At 42.6% G+C, this 13,267-nt stretch overlaps 2 protein-coding genes across 2 annotated transcripts in view; one reads left to right on the plus strand and one right to left on the minus strand.

Annotated features, from left to right (window-relative positions):
• The window catches only part of ppp3r1b (protein phosphatase 3 (formerly 2B), regulatory s1ubunit B, alpha isoform, b), a 40,498-nt gene that overhangs the window by 15,053 nt on the left and 12,178 nt on the right, over positions 1-13,267 (plus strand). The window lies entirely within an intron of this gene.
• LOC131970063 (nuclear factor 7, brain-like) lies at positions 6,098-7,653 on the minus strand. The gene is made up of 2 exons (XM_059331329.1): positions 7,148-7,653; positions 6,098-7,078 (listed from the first exon to the last, which is right to left on the minus strand). Exons 1-2 carry the CDS (start codon positions 7,651-7,653, stop codon positions 6,358-6,360), a joined length of 1,227 nt encoding a protein of 408 aa, XP_059187312.1. The 3' UTR covers positions 6,098-6,357.

The raw sequence follows: 13,267 nt of genomic DNA on the forward strand, positions 1-13,267 counted from the left end.
TCATTAATGATTATCCTCTATGTGTGTGTGGTGTGAGCGCTCGTTCACTCTCGTAACCAGGAGTGTTTGGTCTTCGACATGGCAGCAGTGCAGTAACTTTGAGCTCATCATTCCTTTGTGTTGTGGTCCATCTAGTGGTCGTTCTGTGTGATAACCAGTTAGTGATCAACATAGAGGATGTTGTTGCTGCTGCAGTGAGGCAGGGAGTCATGTAGAAGTGTTCAGAGATGAGGACGACTGTCAGGTCCCAAGAGAAGTTCAGAATTTATAGCAATAACCTGCACTAAACAGTTCATGTTGGGGGACTTTTCTAGTGAGATTATACAACACTAGCTGTTTATTTTAAAATATGGCTTGAAGAAAATACAGTCAACTTTGAACTTAGAAAACTAAAGTTATTGTAATTGCCTACATGAATAAACTGTTTCAAACTTGACATGAAGATATGAAAATGAATGAAATGAAAAATGCAGTGATACTTATCATTTTTATTCTTTGTTTAAACACCACTTTAACTGTTGTTTTAGGATTACAATTGTACATTTTTCTCCATGCAGATATTGTTGAGTGCATGTAATCCAGTGTAATTCTATTTCATTAACATCAGCCTCACTGTTTACTGTTCACTCTCCTACAACTGAACTGAATTCAGTCATTGAGAGTTGAAACAAACATTTCCTCCTGCCACTGCTTTATATTAGCTCATTCCAGCTGAGGAAGCAAAGAGGGCTTTTATTGTGAAGGATCCACAGGAAACACAGTTTGTATCACTAAATACAACTTATGTGTTAACCAGAAGTGTTTAGTGCTCAAGTCACTGCTTACTCAGGTCGTGTGATCAACAAAAAATTTATTTCAGTTTTCATTTAAACATCACATATTTACAGATTTTTGACTCCCAACCATCTTACCAGTATTCACAAAACAAATAAAAGTTACCATTAATTAACCAAATCACTTTTCAGACAAGAAAGAAAATGATATTAGCTATAAGTCAACTGTTTATATTAACTTTATGTTTATAATAATAGTGACACATACTGTATGCTGTAGATGCTATAAATCTTACATTAAGCTTTATTAGACAAGTTTTTCAGCAACATGTCTTCTGTGGCTGCTTATCAAATTGAAACATTTAAAAAAGAAAAGATAAGAGTTTATTTGCTATTTTACTCAAACTTCAGCTTGACATATATGGTCTCTTTAGAAACAATGTTCTTCCAGAAGCAGAAATAAATGTCTGTGTGTTTAACAGAGGTTTAAATGGATATTCTCGTGTGTGTGTGTGTGTGTGTGTGTGTGTGTGTGTGTGTGTGTGTGTGTGTGTGTGTGTGTGTGTGTGTGTGTGTGTGTGTGTGTGTGTGTGTGTGTGTGTGTGTGTGTGTGTGTGTGTGTGTGTGTGTGTGTGTGTGTGTGTGTGTGTGTGTGTGTGTGTGTGTGTGTGTGTGTGTGTGTGTGTGTGTGTGTGTGTGTGTGTGTGTGTGTGTGTGTGTGTGTGTGTGTGTGTGTGTGTGTGTGTGTGTGTGTGTGATATACATGAAAGCAGATCAGTGATTAGTTTACTCCAACAGCAGAGATGATCAGAGGTGCAGCTTCATTATTATGAGGACTGAAGAATGGGAAGAGTTTCCCAGTGAAGGAGCAGCCAGCAAAGGAGTAGAGTAGAGCTGCAGCATCTACGTCATAGAAGGAGATCAGACCCTCTTCATAATCCACAAACACCCCCACCTTCTGAGGAGGAGACTTCAGAGAGAGACTAACTCCAGGGTTAGGAAGAGCTATGTACTCTTTTCCATTTCTAAGGCCCATTGTCCAATAACCATCCTCAGGACTCAGTTCAATTCTCCCCTTCCTGTTGATCGACTCTCTGGCTACTCCAAAGTCCCAGTTAGTCTTTCCTTTAACTTGAACTTCGTAGTAAAATCTGCCTGAAGAGAATCCTGGTATTCCTAAAACACGGAGTTTGAGAGCAAATCTCTCTTGGTTGTTTGGTAGTTTCTTCTTCACCTTACCATGACTCACTTGTTTGCCATCACCAGACAGGGTGAGAGCAGGATGTGCTGTATCAGGATCAAGAGTCACATCCACTGCAAACTGCTGGACTCTCTTCAGCTCAAACTCTGGGAGCAGCTTCTTCATCTCTTCACTGAGTTTCTCCTCCAGTTCAGCCACAGCTCTCACCACAGTCCCCTCATATGATGATGGACAGACGCTGACCTCTGTCCAGTCCTTGGTGGGTGTTGGGTGATGGATGTTTAGGGACTGGACACTCTGGAGAAAATGGAGGTGGTCTTCAGAGCGTGAGAGCTGCTCCACCGCACTACTTCTCTTCTTCAGCTCAGAGATTTCCTGTTCCAGCTCTTTGATGAAGTCTTCAGCCTGTTTCTGTGTTGTTCTCTGCTTCTCTTCTATAGTTTTGATGAGCTCATTCAGGCCTCTCAACAGCCTCCTTCAGAGCAGTGAAGACCTGAACTCCTTCTGATATCTCTCTGTCTGCATCTTTCTGACTGAGGTCAAGTGAGTGTTTTATCTCCTGAATCTTCAGCCGTCTCTTCTGGATCATCTGCTGAATTTCGGTCTCCAGCCTGACCTTTTTCTGTTGCTCTGAGCTACTACTGCTGGCTTCCTGCAGAGCTGACTGTCTGAATCGACCAACCATCTCAGAGAACAACGTGTTGACCCTTAAATCAGGTCTTTTGGTAAAAGTCTCATTACACAAAGGGCACATGAACCTGTGATTCACATTCCAGTGTTCAGTGATGCAGGTTTTGCAGAAGTTGTGTCCACACGGTGTGCTGACAGGATCAGTGAACACATCCAGACAGATGGAGCACAGAAACTGGTCTTCAGACAGCAGACAGCTGACCGTAGCCATATCTATAAACTGAGAACAAAAGACCTTCCAATTACTGCATGTCTATCAACTGAGTCACAACCACACTGATAACAATTTCATGCGCGAAGTGGTGAAGCTTTGGAAGTATCTTCGTGCAAATTAGCTTAATGCCCTAACTGAACAGAGCTGACCAGAAAAACTCAGTGTTTTCAGTGTATCAGGTTTTTTTTGGTACTGACTGACACCATTGGTACTGTTAACTCGATGAGTTCAGAATAAAAACTTGAAATTATGAATGCTTCTGTTGAATGCAGTAAAGGGACAAAAGTCTGAAATCACTGATGCATAACCACTGCTAAGGACAAAAACCTGTTACTTCACTGTTTGTAGTTTATGAGCAGAACTGGCTCTCAGGCCGCCATTTCCTGGCAAACTGGTTCTCACATCTCAAGTGCTGCCAAAGAAAAGGCTGCACCCAGAAGCCTGAAGTTTAGTTTTCACACTGGAAAAGGTGCCTAAAATGTCCAATATATTCAAAAACATCTTTATCCTTTGACAGATTTATTCTTTTCATGAATGTAAAAATATGATGAATAGCTGCAACAACACTGCTGATTATATTCGTTACACAAAAGGAGAATTCACGTTTCAGTTCGATTCTGAAACTCAGTAAACATGATCAGCTGTACTCACCAGTGTTTGACGGAGACTCTGCTGTGTTGTTGAGAATCACCTGATGGAGTCAGTTTAACGTTGCTTCTGAGAATTACAGATTCCCCTCGACTGTCTAAATCTGCTGTGACACAAAAGTGTCATTTCAGGAATATAATGTTGAAGCTCTTGTTTTTCCCGTCTCGCTCCGCCTCTTACTGCAGCTCTCTTAGGTTTTTTTACTTCCTCATGGTTAGAAATGAATTTTGTGGTAAACAAGATTTTTTTTCTGGCATAGAATGGGATTAAGGTGGAACTGTATCTAACTAATTTGAGATAACTTTTTAGAGGGAAGCACTGACAGCCAAAACAGCTTCTTGGACAGTTGTTAAAACATTGAGTTGTATCATTGTTTGGTTAACCCCCCTGGGTTTTTTATTTGTCATTCCATTTTTTTTCTTTCTGAGGCTATGGCCGGCTCAATTTTAAGGCCATAGAAATAATACTGATCCTAGAAGATATGAGGAATTCATTGATTGCAACAGACCTGATTATATCTTGTTCAGAAGGGGATAAAATAACTTACCAAAGTTCAGCTATTTTAGCGTGAACAAAGTGGCCCTCTGACCTCAAGATGTCTTCATGAAAATTGGTTCTATGTGTACCCACGAGTCTCCTCTTTACATGCATGCCCGATGTATGCTGATAACATGGAGTTTGCGGCAAAAATATGGTTTTAGTTCTTCTAATATATTATTTGTACTTGAAAATTTGTGCATCCTGGGGTCCCTAAACAGTCTGTGAGCTGCATAAGTCGGGTCTGACTGGAAAGCTGAGGCTCTTGTGGATTCAATGAGCCAAATGTTCTTAATGTGTGATGATGTTAGTCAGTGAAACTTGAGCTCAGTGTATAAAATGAGCTGCTGTGACCTCTAGGATCATCACAGCCTCATGAGACTTTACAACCAACAAACTAGAGACCTAGAGCATTCAGAGGATGGATGGCTGACACACTAGATTCACATTAAGGGTTTTTTTCAGCTGGCAACTCAACACAAATGCTGCCATACAATCGCATAGCATACACAAACCTACTAAATATCAAAAGTTTCTAAAATCACAGCATGGATGTTTCTCTGCTGTTCTAAAGGTCTTGGTATCATTATGAAGGATTCATAACTGAGGATGGAAAGGCATTTCAGTTAGCCATGCAGCAATGTTAATATAAGTCATTTTTATTAGAGATTTATGGCTTTACCAACTTGACACACAGTGCTCTGCTGCATCTCAAGCTAATCTTCAGGTTCACCTCTCAGATGATGCACACCACTTCTATGTGACATCCACTGTTGACCTGCTGTCTCCCCCTAAACATCAACTGCCCACAACCCCCAATTCTCTATAGAAGTGAGGCAGAGTCGGAGGCCAACTCGTTAAGAAGAGTCTCCGTTAGCTACAGTTAACTCTTAGCCATGCCAGTTAATTCACTATCACAATGTTTATGATCAGCGGAGATGCTGTGCATAATTAGCCATGCTGGTTTCAGCTGCTGACGTTGTGCACAGTTAGGGACAGCGAAAACCATATGTCACCTCCGGAGTCTCATAAATCCCTCTGGGGGCTAACTTGTCCCGCCGTTGAAAACACCCTCTCCTCTGTTTGTTTCTTCTTCTACAGCTTGGCATCTAGCCCGCCACACTGTGTATCATCAAATGCTACGCTGCCCCTGTGCAGAAGGCACCAGTAATACAAACATTTTTTTCCAGATATGATAAACTATTCGATTTTTTTATGATTTAATGACTATTCGAATATTCGAAAATCATTGCCTACCCCTAGTTCCAAACTTGTATAAATAACCTGCACTAATCAGTTGTTGTTGGAAGACTTTTCCAAAGAGAGTATACAACACCAGTTGTTTGTTTTGATATATGGCTTAAAGAATATGGTCAACTTCGAGCATAGAAAACTAAAGTAACTGTAGTTACCTACATGAAGAAACAGTGTATAAAAGTTGACATGAAAATATGAAAAATGGAGTGATTTTTTTTTATTCCTCGTTTAAGCACGACTTTTGCTCTTGTTTTAGGATTAAAAGTACAATTGTCTCCATGCAGATATAATGTATTAATATTAGCTTCACTGTTTACCTATTCACTCTCCTACAGCTGAACTGAATTCAGTCACTGTGTGGAAACATATTTCATCCTGCCACTGCTTCACATTAAAAGTGTCCAACTGAGGAAGCACAGAGGGGACTTTTATTGTGAAGCAGCAATAGGAAACACAATGTTTTTATCACTAAATACAACTTATGTGTTAGCCAGACTTTTCTGTTAGGTGTTTAGTGCTCAAGTCACTGCTTACTCAGGTATTGTGATCAACAAGGAGTTTATTTCAGTTGTCATTTAAACATCACATATTTACAGATTTATTTGACTCGTCACCCATCTTACCAGTATTCATAAAACAAATAACAGTGACCAAAGTGACCATTTATTAACCAAATCACTTTTCAGACAAAAATAAAATAGTCATGAACTTTATGTCCATAAATGATACATACCATATTCTATATTATTTCTCTAAAAAAAAAGTTGATATTTTGCAGTATTCTTTCGTAATTGACTCAGACTTCAGCTTGACATATGTGGTCTCTTGATGAATAGTGATTTCTTCAAGCGAAAATAAATGTCAGAGTTCAACAGTGGGTGTTCAAATTAACATGTTGACTGTGAAATGGAATGCAAATAATAAAAAACAAGTGTAAATCAATTACCACAGTACACACTGTACAAATTTATATGTAAACCACATGGTATTTGTTTCCCTGAATAGAAATAAATCAATACATGAAATAAGATAAGTGATTAGTTTACTCCAACAGGAGAAATGATCAGAGGTGCAGAGTTTTTACCACCTTCATTATTATGAGGACTGAAGAATGGGAAGAGTTTCCCAGTGAAGGAGCAGCCAGTAAAGGAGTAGATAAGAGCTGCAGCATCTACGTCATAGAAGGAGATCAGACCCTCCTCATAATCCACAAACATCCCCACCTTCTGAGGAGGAGACTTCAGAGAGAGACTAACTCCAGGGTTTGCAAGAGCTTTGTACTCTTTCCTATTTCTCAGGCCCATAGTCCAGAAACCATTCTCAGGGCTCAGTTCAATTTTCCCTTTCCTATTGATCGACTCTCTGGCTACTCCAAAGTCCCAGTCAGTCTTTCTGTTAACTTGAACTTCGTAGTAAAATCTGCCTGAAGAGAAACCTGGTATTCCTAAAACACGGAGTAGGAACTCAAATCTCTCTTGGTTGTTTGGCAGATTCTTCTTCACCTTACCATGACTCACTTGTTTGCCATCACCAGACAGGGTGAGAGCAGGATGTGCTGTATCAGGATCAAGAGTCACATCCACTGCAAACTGCTGGACTCTCTTCAGCTCAAAATCAGGGAGCAGTTTCTTCATGTCTCTGAGTGTCTCCTCCAGCTGAGCCACAGCTCTCACCACAGTCCCCTCATATGATGGACGGATGCTGACCTCTGTCCAGTCCTTGGTGGGTGTTGGGTGGTGGGTGTTTCGAGACTGGACACTCGGAGGTGGAACAGCTCTCACGTTCTGAAGACCACCTCCATCTTCTGCAGTGCTTCTCTTCTTCAGCTCAGAGATTTCCTGATCCAGCTCTTTGATGAAGCCTTCGGCCTGTTTTTCAGTTCTTTTCTGCTTTTCTTTGATCATTTCAATGAGATTGGCTTGGCCTCTCTCAACAGACTCCTTCAGAGCAGTGAAGACCTGAACTCCTTCTGATATCTGATGTCTGATCTCCTGAATCTTCAGCCGTCTCTTCTGGATCATCTGCTGAATTTCGGTCTCCAGCCTGACCTTTTTCTGTTGCTCTGAGCTACTACTGCTGGCTTCCTGCAGAGCTGACTGTCTGAATCGACCAACCATCTCAGAGAACAACGTGTTGACCCTTAAATCAGGTCTTTTGGTAAAAGTCTCATTACACAAAGGGCACATGAACCTGTGATTCACATTCCAGTGTTCAGTGATGCAGTTTTTGCAGAAGTTGTGTCCACACGGTGTGCTGACGGGATCAGTGAACACATCCAGACAGATGGAGCACAGAAACTGATCTTCAGACAGCAGACAGCTGACCGTAGCCATATCTATAAACTGAGAACAAAAGACCTTCCAATTACTGTATGTCTATCAACTGAGTCACAACCACACTGATAACAATTGAATGCACAAAGTGGTGAAGCTTTGGAAGTATCTTCGTGCAAATTAGCTTAATGCCCTAACTGAACAGAGCTGACCAGAAAAACTCAGTGTTTTCATCTGAGTGTATCAGTACATTTTTGGTCCCGACTCTCCCTTCTGGTACTGTTAACTCGAGGAGCTCAGAATGTAAACTTGAAAGTATGAATGTTTCTGTTGAACGCTGTAAAAGGACAAAATTCTGAAATCACTATTGATGCATAACCATCACTAAGGACAAAAACATGTTGCATCACTGTTTGTAGTTTATGAGCAGAACTGGCTCTCAGGCCGCCATTTCCTGGCAAACTGGTTCTCACATCTCAAGTGCTGCCCAAGAAAAGGCTGCACCCAGAAGCCTGAAGTTTAGTTTCCACACTGGAAAAAGTGTTTAAAATGTCCAATATATTCAAATCTTCTATTTACTGTCTTCTACTATCCTTTGACAAATTTATTCTTTTCATAAATGGAAAAATATGATAAATAGCTCCAACAACACTACAGATTGTATTTTTGTTACACAAAAGGAGAATTCACGTTTCAGTTAAATTTTGAACCTCAGTAAACATGATCAGCTGTACTCACCAGTGTTTGGCAGAGACTCTGGTTTGTTGTTTAGAAACACCTGATGGAGTCAGTTTAACGTTGCTTCTGAGGGCTACAAGTTTATCTCAACTGTCTAAATCTGCTGTGACACTAACAAAAGTTTCATTTGAGGAACATAATGTTGAAGCTCTTGTTTTTCCAGTTTTGCTCCGCCTCTTACTGCAGCTCTGTTGACTTGTTAGAAGTAATTATGATAAACAAGAGGTATTTCTGGTTTGGCATGAGGTTAAGGTGGAACTGTATCTAACTAGAGGGAAGCACTGACAGCCCCAACAGCTTCTTAGACAATTGTTAAAATGTCATCGAGGTGTATTGTTTGGTTAACCCCCTTGGGGATTTTTTTTTTTTTTTTAATTTTTTTTTCTTTTCTGAGGCTATGGCCGGCTCATAGAATTGATACTGATATTACTAGAAGATATGAGGAATCCATTCATGGCAACAGACCTGATGATATCTTGCTAGGAAGGGGGTAAAATAACATGCCAAGTTCAGCTATTTTAGCAAGAATAAAGCAGCCCGCTGACCTCAAGATATCTTCATGAAAATGGGTTCCACGTGTACCCACGAGTCTCCTCTTAACATGCATACCCGATTTATGCTGATAACATGCAGTTTGAGGACAAAAACTCACAGATCTTCTTAAGTATTGAATATTTGTGCATCCTGGGGTCCTAAATGGGTCATAAATTTGGCATGACTGGAAAGCTGAGACTCTTGTGGATTCAGTGAGCCAAAATGGTAATTTTCAAAGGGGTCCCTTGACTTTTGACCTTTAGATATCTAAATGAAAATGGGTTTCAATGGGTACCCAGGAGTGTCTTCTTTACAGACATGCCCATTTTTATGCTGATCTCATGCATATAAATGTGCTTCTTTCACCTGTTCTAAAAATGGTGCATGTGAATATTTGTGCATCCTGGAGTCCCTAAACAGTCTGTGAGCTGCATAAATTGGGTCTGTCTGGAACGCTTACTGGGGATTTCCACCGGCCGCAGAACGCCTCTGCCGCGGTTTTGCTCCGTCCTCTGCCTGGCATCAATTCCCACCGGGCACGTAATGGCAGCGTAGCGAGCCAGCCATATACAGTATACGACAACGTACGGGAGACTGCAAGATCCCGTGATAAACTGTGTATATAAAGTAAATAACAACAACAAACAGCTTACTTTGCTTCTCCGACGTGGAAGATCTGTTGATCTGACCTTATAGAAAGAATGTGTTATGTCATAAATGACTGTATGCTGTTCCACTTCAACAATCAGTCTCTCGTCGTCCATGTAGCCGACCCTCTGAGACCCTTTGATTGATTGATTGCTGATCTGGTGCCCCGGTCAAGACGTTATGTTGATGTGAAGTAGTTTTAGGCTGCATGAACTGCGTATTGTGTTTTATTTTAAAAGGGGGCGGAAGTGTATTGCGTTGATTCTGTGTTGGATTTCCTGTCTGGTGCAATCTGCTCTGTTGAGCTTGACGCGGTTTAGCAACAGCTCGCAGTAAAAATAGAAGTGCTTCGGATTGATAGCGCTGCGGAGCGAAGAACCTTTCAGTAAGCCATAACAGCAATTTTTACTATGGTAATTTTAATTAGAGATTAATGGCTCGAACAACTTGACACAGCACTCAGCAGCATCTTAAGTTAATGTTCAGGTTCACCTCTCAGATGATGCACACTGCTTCTATGTGACATCCACTCTTGACCTGCTGTCTCCCCCTAAACATCAACTGCCCACAACCCTCCAATTCTCTATAGATTGTCCTGAACCAGAGATCGTCACGTCACGTCACGTCCGCCGGTCGCCATCGAGCCACGGCTACCGGCAAACATTTTGACAGCGTGGGAAAAATCCCCTAAAACAACGCTTTTAACCACATTTTAACTACTTGCCGATGATTTTATTTGCCCTGTGCACCGGATCCTGCTATCCCTGAGAGGTGATGACCGTGCATCAAAGGTTTTTAAACATCGGACCTGTGGATTTTAAGCACACTGAACGGCGGCCTGGAGGAAACCATACCACTGGTAGAGAAACCACATAACTACAGTCCCTCCAGTGCCTGGCCTGGCTTTAATGTTTTAACGTTTTAAATGCAAAGATCGTTTTAACATTTGATTTTGATGTTTTAACGTTTTACTGCAGGGATCGTTTTAACATTTGTTTTTAATGTTTTAACGTTTTATTGCATGATTCGTTATAGCATTTTATTCTGATGTTTTAAACGCTTCTGTGCAAAGATCGTTTTAACATTTAACTCGGACTGAAAAGGATTTTAATCAGCAGTTCCACAAACAACTACAGAGGAAGAGAGAAGTCAGAAAACAATGGAAACTATGGCTCTACTCACTTCCTCATCAAGCTGTGTCAGCTGCGCCCTCCTGGCGGATAAAGTCGCTGAGCTGGAAAGAAGAATCTCCACACTATATAAGATCCAGGAAGCTGAAAAGCTAATGGATACCATCATCTTCGGTCCAGCACAGTCCAGCACAACCTGCACCAAGGCTCCCGATACCTCTGCTTCTTCACCCCCTGCTGTAGGAGTCGAGGAGACCAGAGCCGGAGCTTCCACCCCTCCGGAGCCTGTCACCGCTCAGTGTCCAACCGCCGCTCCGGTCACCGTCCCCGATGTCTCCTGGAACCAGCTCGGGGCTAGACCAAGACATGCAGCCCTGGCCAGCTCCACTCCATCCCATCAGGAGCGCTGGTCTATGGTCAGTGCTCGCAGCAAAAGAGGGAGACGCTCCTCAAATGCGCCTCCTCACCACACCATCCAGCTGCAGAACAGATTCAACATTCTGGACCTGCATGACTTTCCTCTTTTGGCTCATCCTACATCCAGTGACCCCTGCAGTCCCCCGCTGGCGCAGAACCCTCCATCGGTCACTCCTCGCCCCAGGTTTCGCCGCTCCATACCGCAGTTTACACCTGCGCCGCAGCGAGATCCTGCTCCTCACTCTGTCCGCACACCTTCATCCACTCCTCCACCACAGTTGAAGTCTCCCTCACCAACCATGCTCATCATTGGAGACTCGATTGTGAGAAATGTGGGAAATAAATCTACAAAGACATTTTGCTTCCCCGGTGCTAAGGTGGCAGACATCCAGGAAAAGTCTGCTAGCATCCTGGACACACACACACACGCCCAGGATGTTGTCGTGCACGTTGGCTGTAACGACATTCCCGAGCAGTCCTCCGAACTGCTCAAACGGGATTTTAATAAACTTCTTGACTCCCTCGAGGCCCACGGCAAGCGAGTTTTTATCAGCGGACCCATACCTCCTCACAACCGAGGTGTCGCTCGTTTTAGCCGCACACTGAGCCTCCACACCTGGCTGCAGTCAACATGTGCAGCCCGCAACGTAGCTTTTATTGACAATTTTAATCTCTTCTGGAAACGCCCATCTCTTTACCGGCATGATGGTATCCATCCAAACGGCCGAGGTTCACGGACTCTCACTGACAATATCTTTTACTCCGTTTGGACCTCTCCCTCGCACTGACTATCATCACCAAATCATCCGCACCTGGTCAGCGCAGGTCACCACAGGCAAGCCTCCCCCTCCCCCTCCCCAACCTCCCAACACGGGGGAGCTAGCCCATACAGAGCTGGCTCCCCCGTGTGGCGAGGCGGGCTTACTACTACTCTGCCCAAACTCCCTGTTATTTCTCCCCTACCCATTCCAGTCAGGATAACAAACAGGCGCTCAGGCCCTCTCAATAAGACTCTGAGCAACTTGACCTGCCTCCTGCAGGTCCCCATCACCACACCTTATGAGCGCACATTTGGCACGAACATTAATCTGGCCGTGCTGAATGTGCGCTCTCTCTCCAATAAAACCTACATCATAAATGACTTAATTACAGATCATAACCTGGACATTTTTCTTCTGACAGAGACATGGCTTGGCACCGATGCACCAGCTGTTCTCACTGAGGCCTGCCCACCTAATTTTAATTTTTTATTCTCCACAAGGGGGGTTAGGAGGGGAGGCGGTACTGCGTCACTTTTAAAGGAAACGCTGAACTCAAAAGAGGTTTCTTTTAACAGTTACACATCATTTGAATACCACGCCTTTGTTTTTAGCAGCCCTCCGATTATCTGCATCACAGTTTACAGACCACCCCAATATTCTTCGTCTTTTATCAGTGAATTTTCTGAATTTTTATCAATCATCCACTCCACCTACAACAGGGTTTTAATAGCTGGTGATTTTAATCTACATGTTGACAACATCTCGGACACAATGTCCAGAGAATTTTTAAACCTTTTAAACTGCCTCGATTTTAAACAGCATGTCGCACAGCCAACTCACAACAGGGGACACACCCTGGACCTGGTCATAACCTACGGCCTGTCCGCTGGTGTGTCCTCTGTTGTGGACCTGGCTGTGTCTGACCACTACTGTGTGTATTTTAACATCGCCAGTTTTAACCCTCAGGAGGCCCCGGTGAGAACAGTGAGGAAACGCTACCTGACTTCTGAAGTGGCTGCAAATTTTATCGAGATTTTACAGAGCACCCCTGCTGAGGTTTTACCTGCACCCTGTGATTTTATTGTTGACAATTTTAATTCCAAATTAAAATCAACACTGGACTTAGTGGCTCCACTTTTAACTAAAACTGTAAGAACAAAACCTGTACCACCCTGGAGAACCGCTAACGTCAAAAAACTAAAAAGAAACTGCAGGAGTGCGGAGAGAAGGTGGAGAAAAACTAAATTAACAGTCCATCATGAAATACTACGTGAACAACTCAAAACCTACAATAACGCAGTCAAACAAGCAAGAATTTCCCATTTCTCGAAACTCATCACAGACAATAAAAACAACCCCAGGTTTCTTTTCTCCACCTTCGATCTTTTAACCAACACTAGTTTTAATAAAGCTCACATGACACCATCAGAGGCCCTCTGCGAGGAC

The sequence above is a fragment of the Centropristis striata genome, chromosome 1, assembly GCF_030273125.1.
Source record: "Centropristis striata isolate RG_2023a ecotype Rhode Island chromosome 1, C.striata_1.0, whole genome shotgun sequence".
NCBI lineage: Eukaryota > Metazoa > Chordata > Actinopteri > Perciformes > Serranidae > Centropristis > Centropristis striata.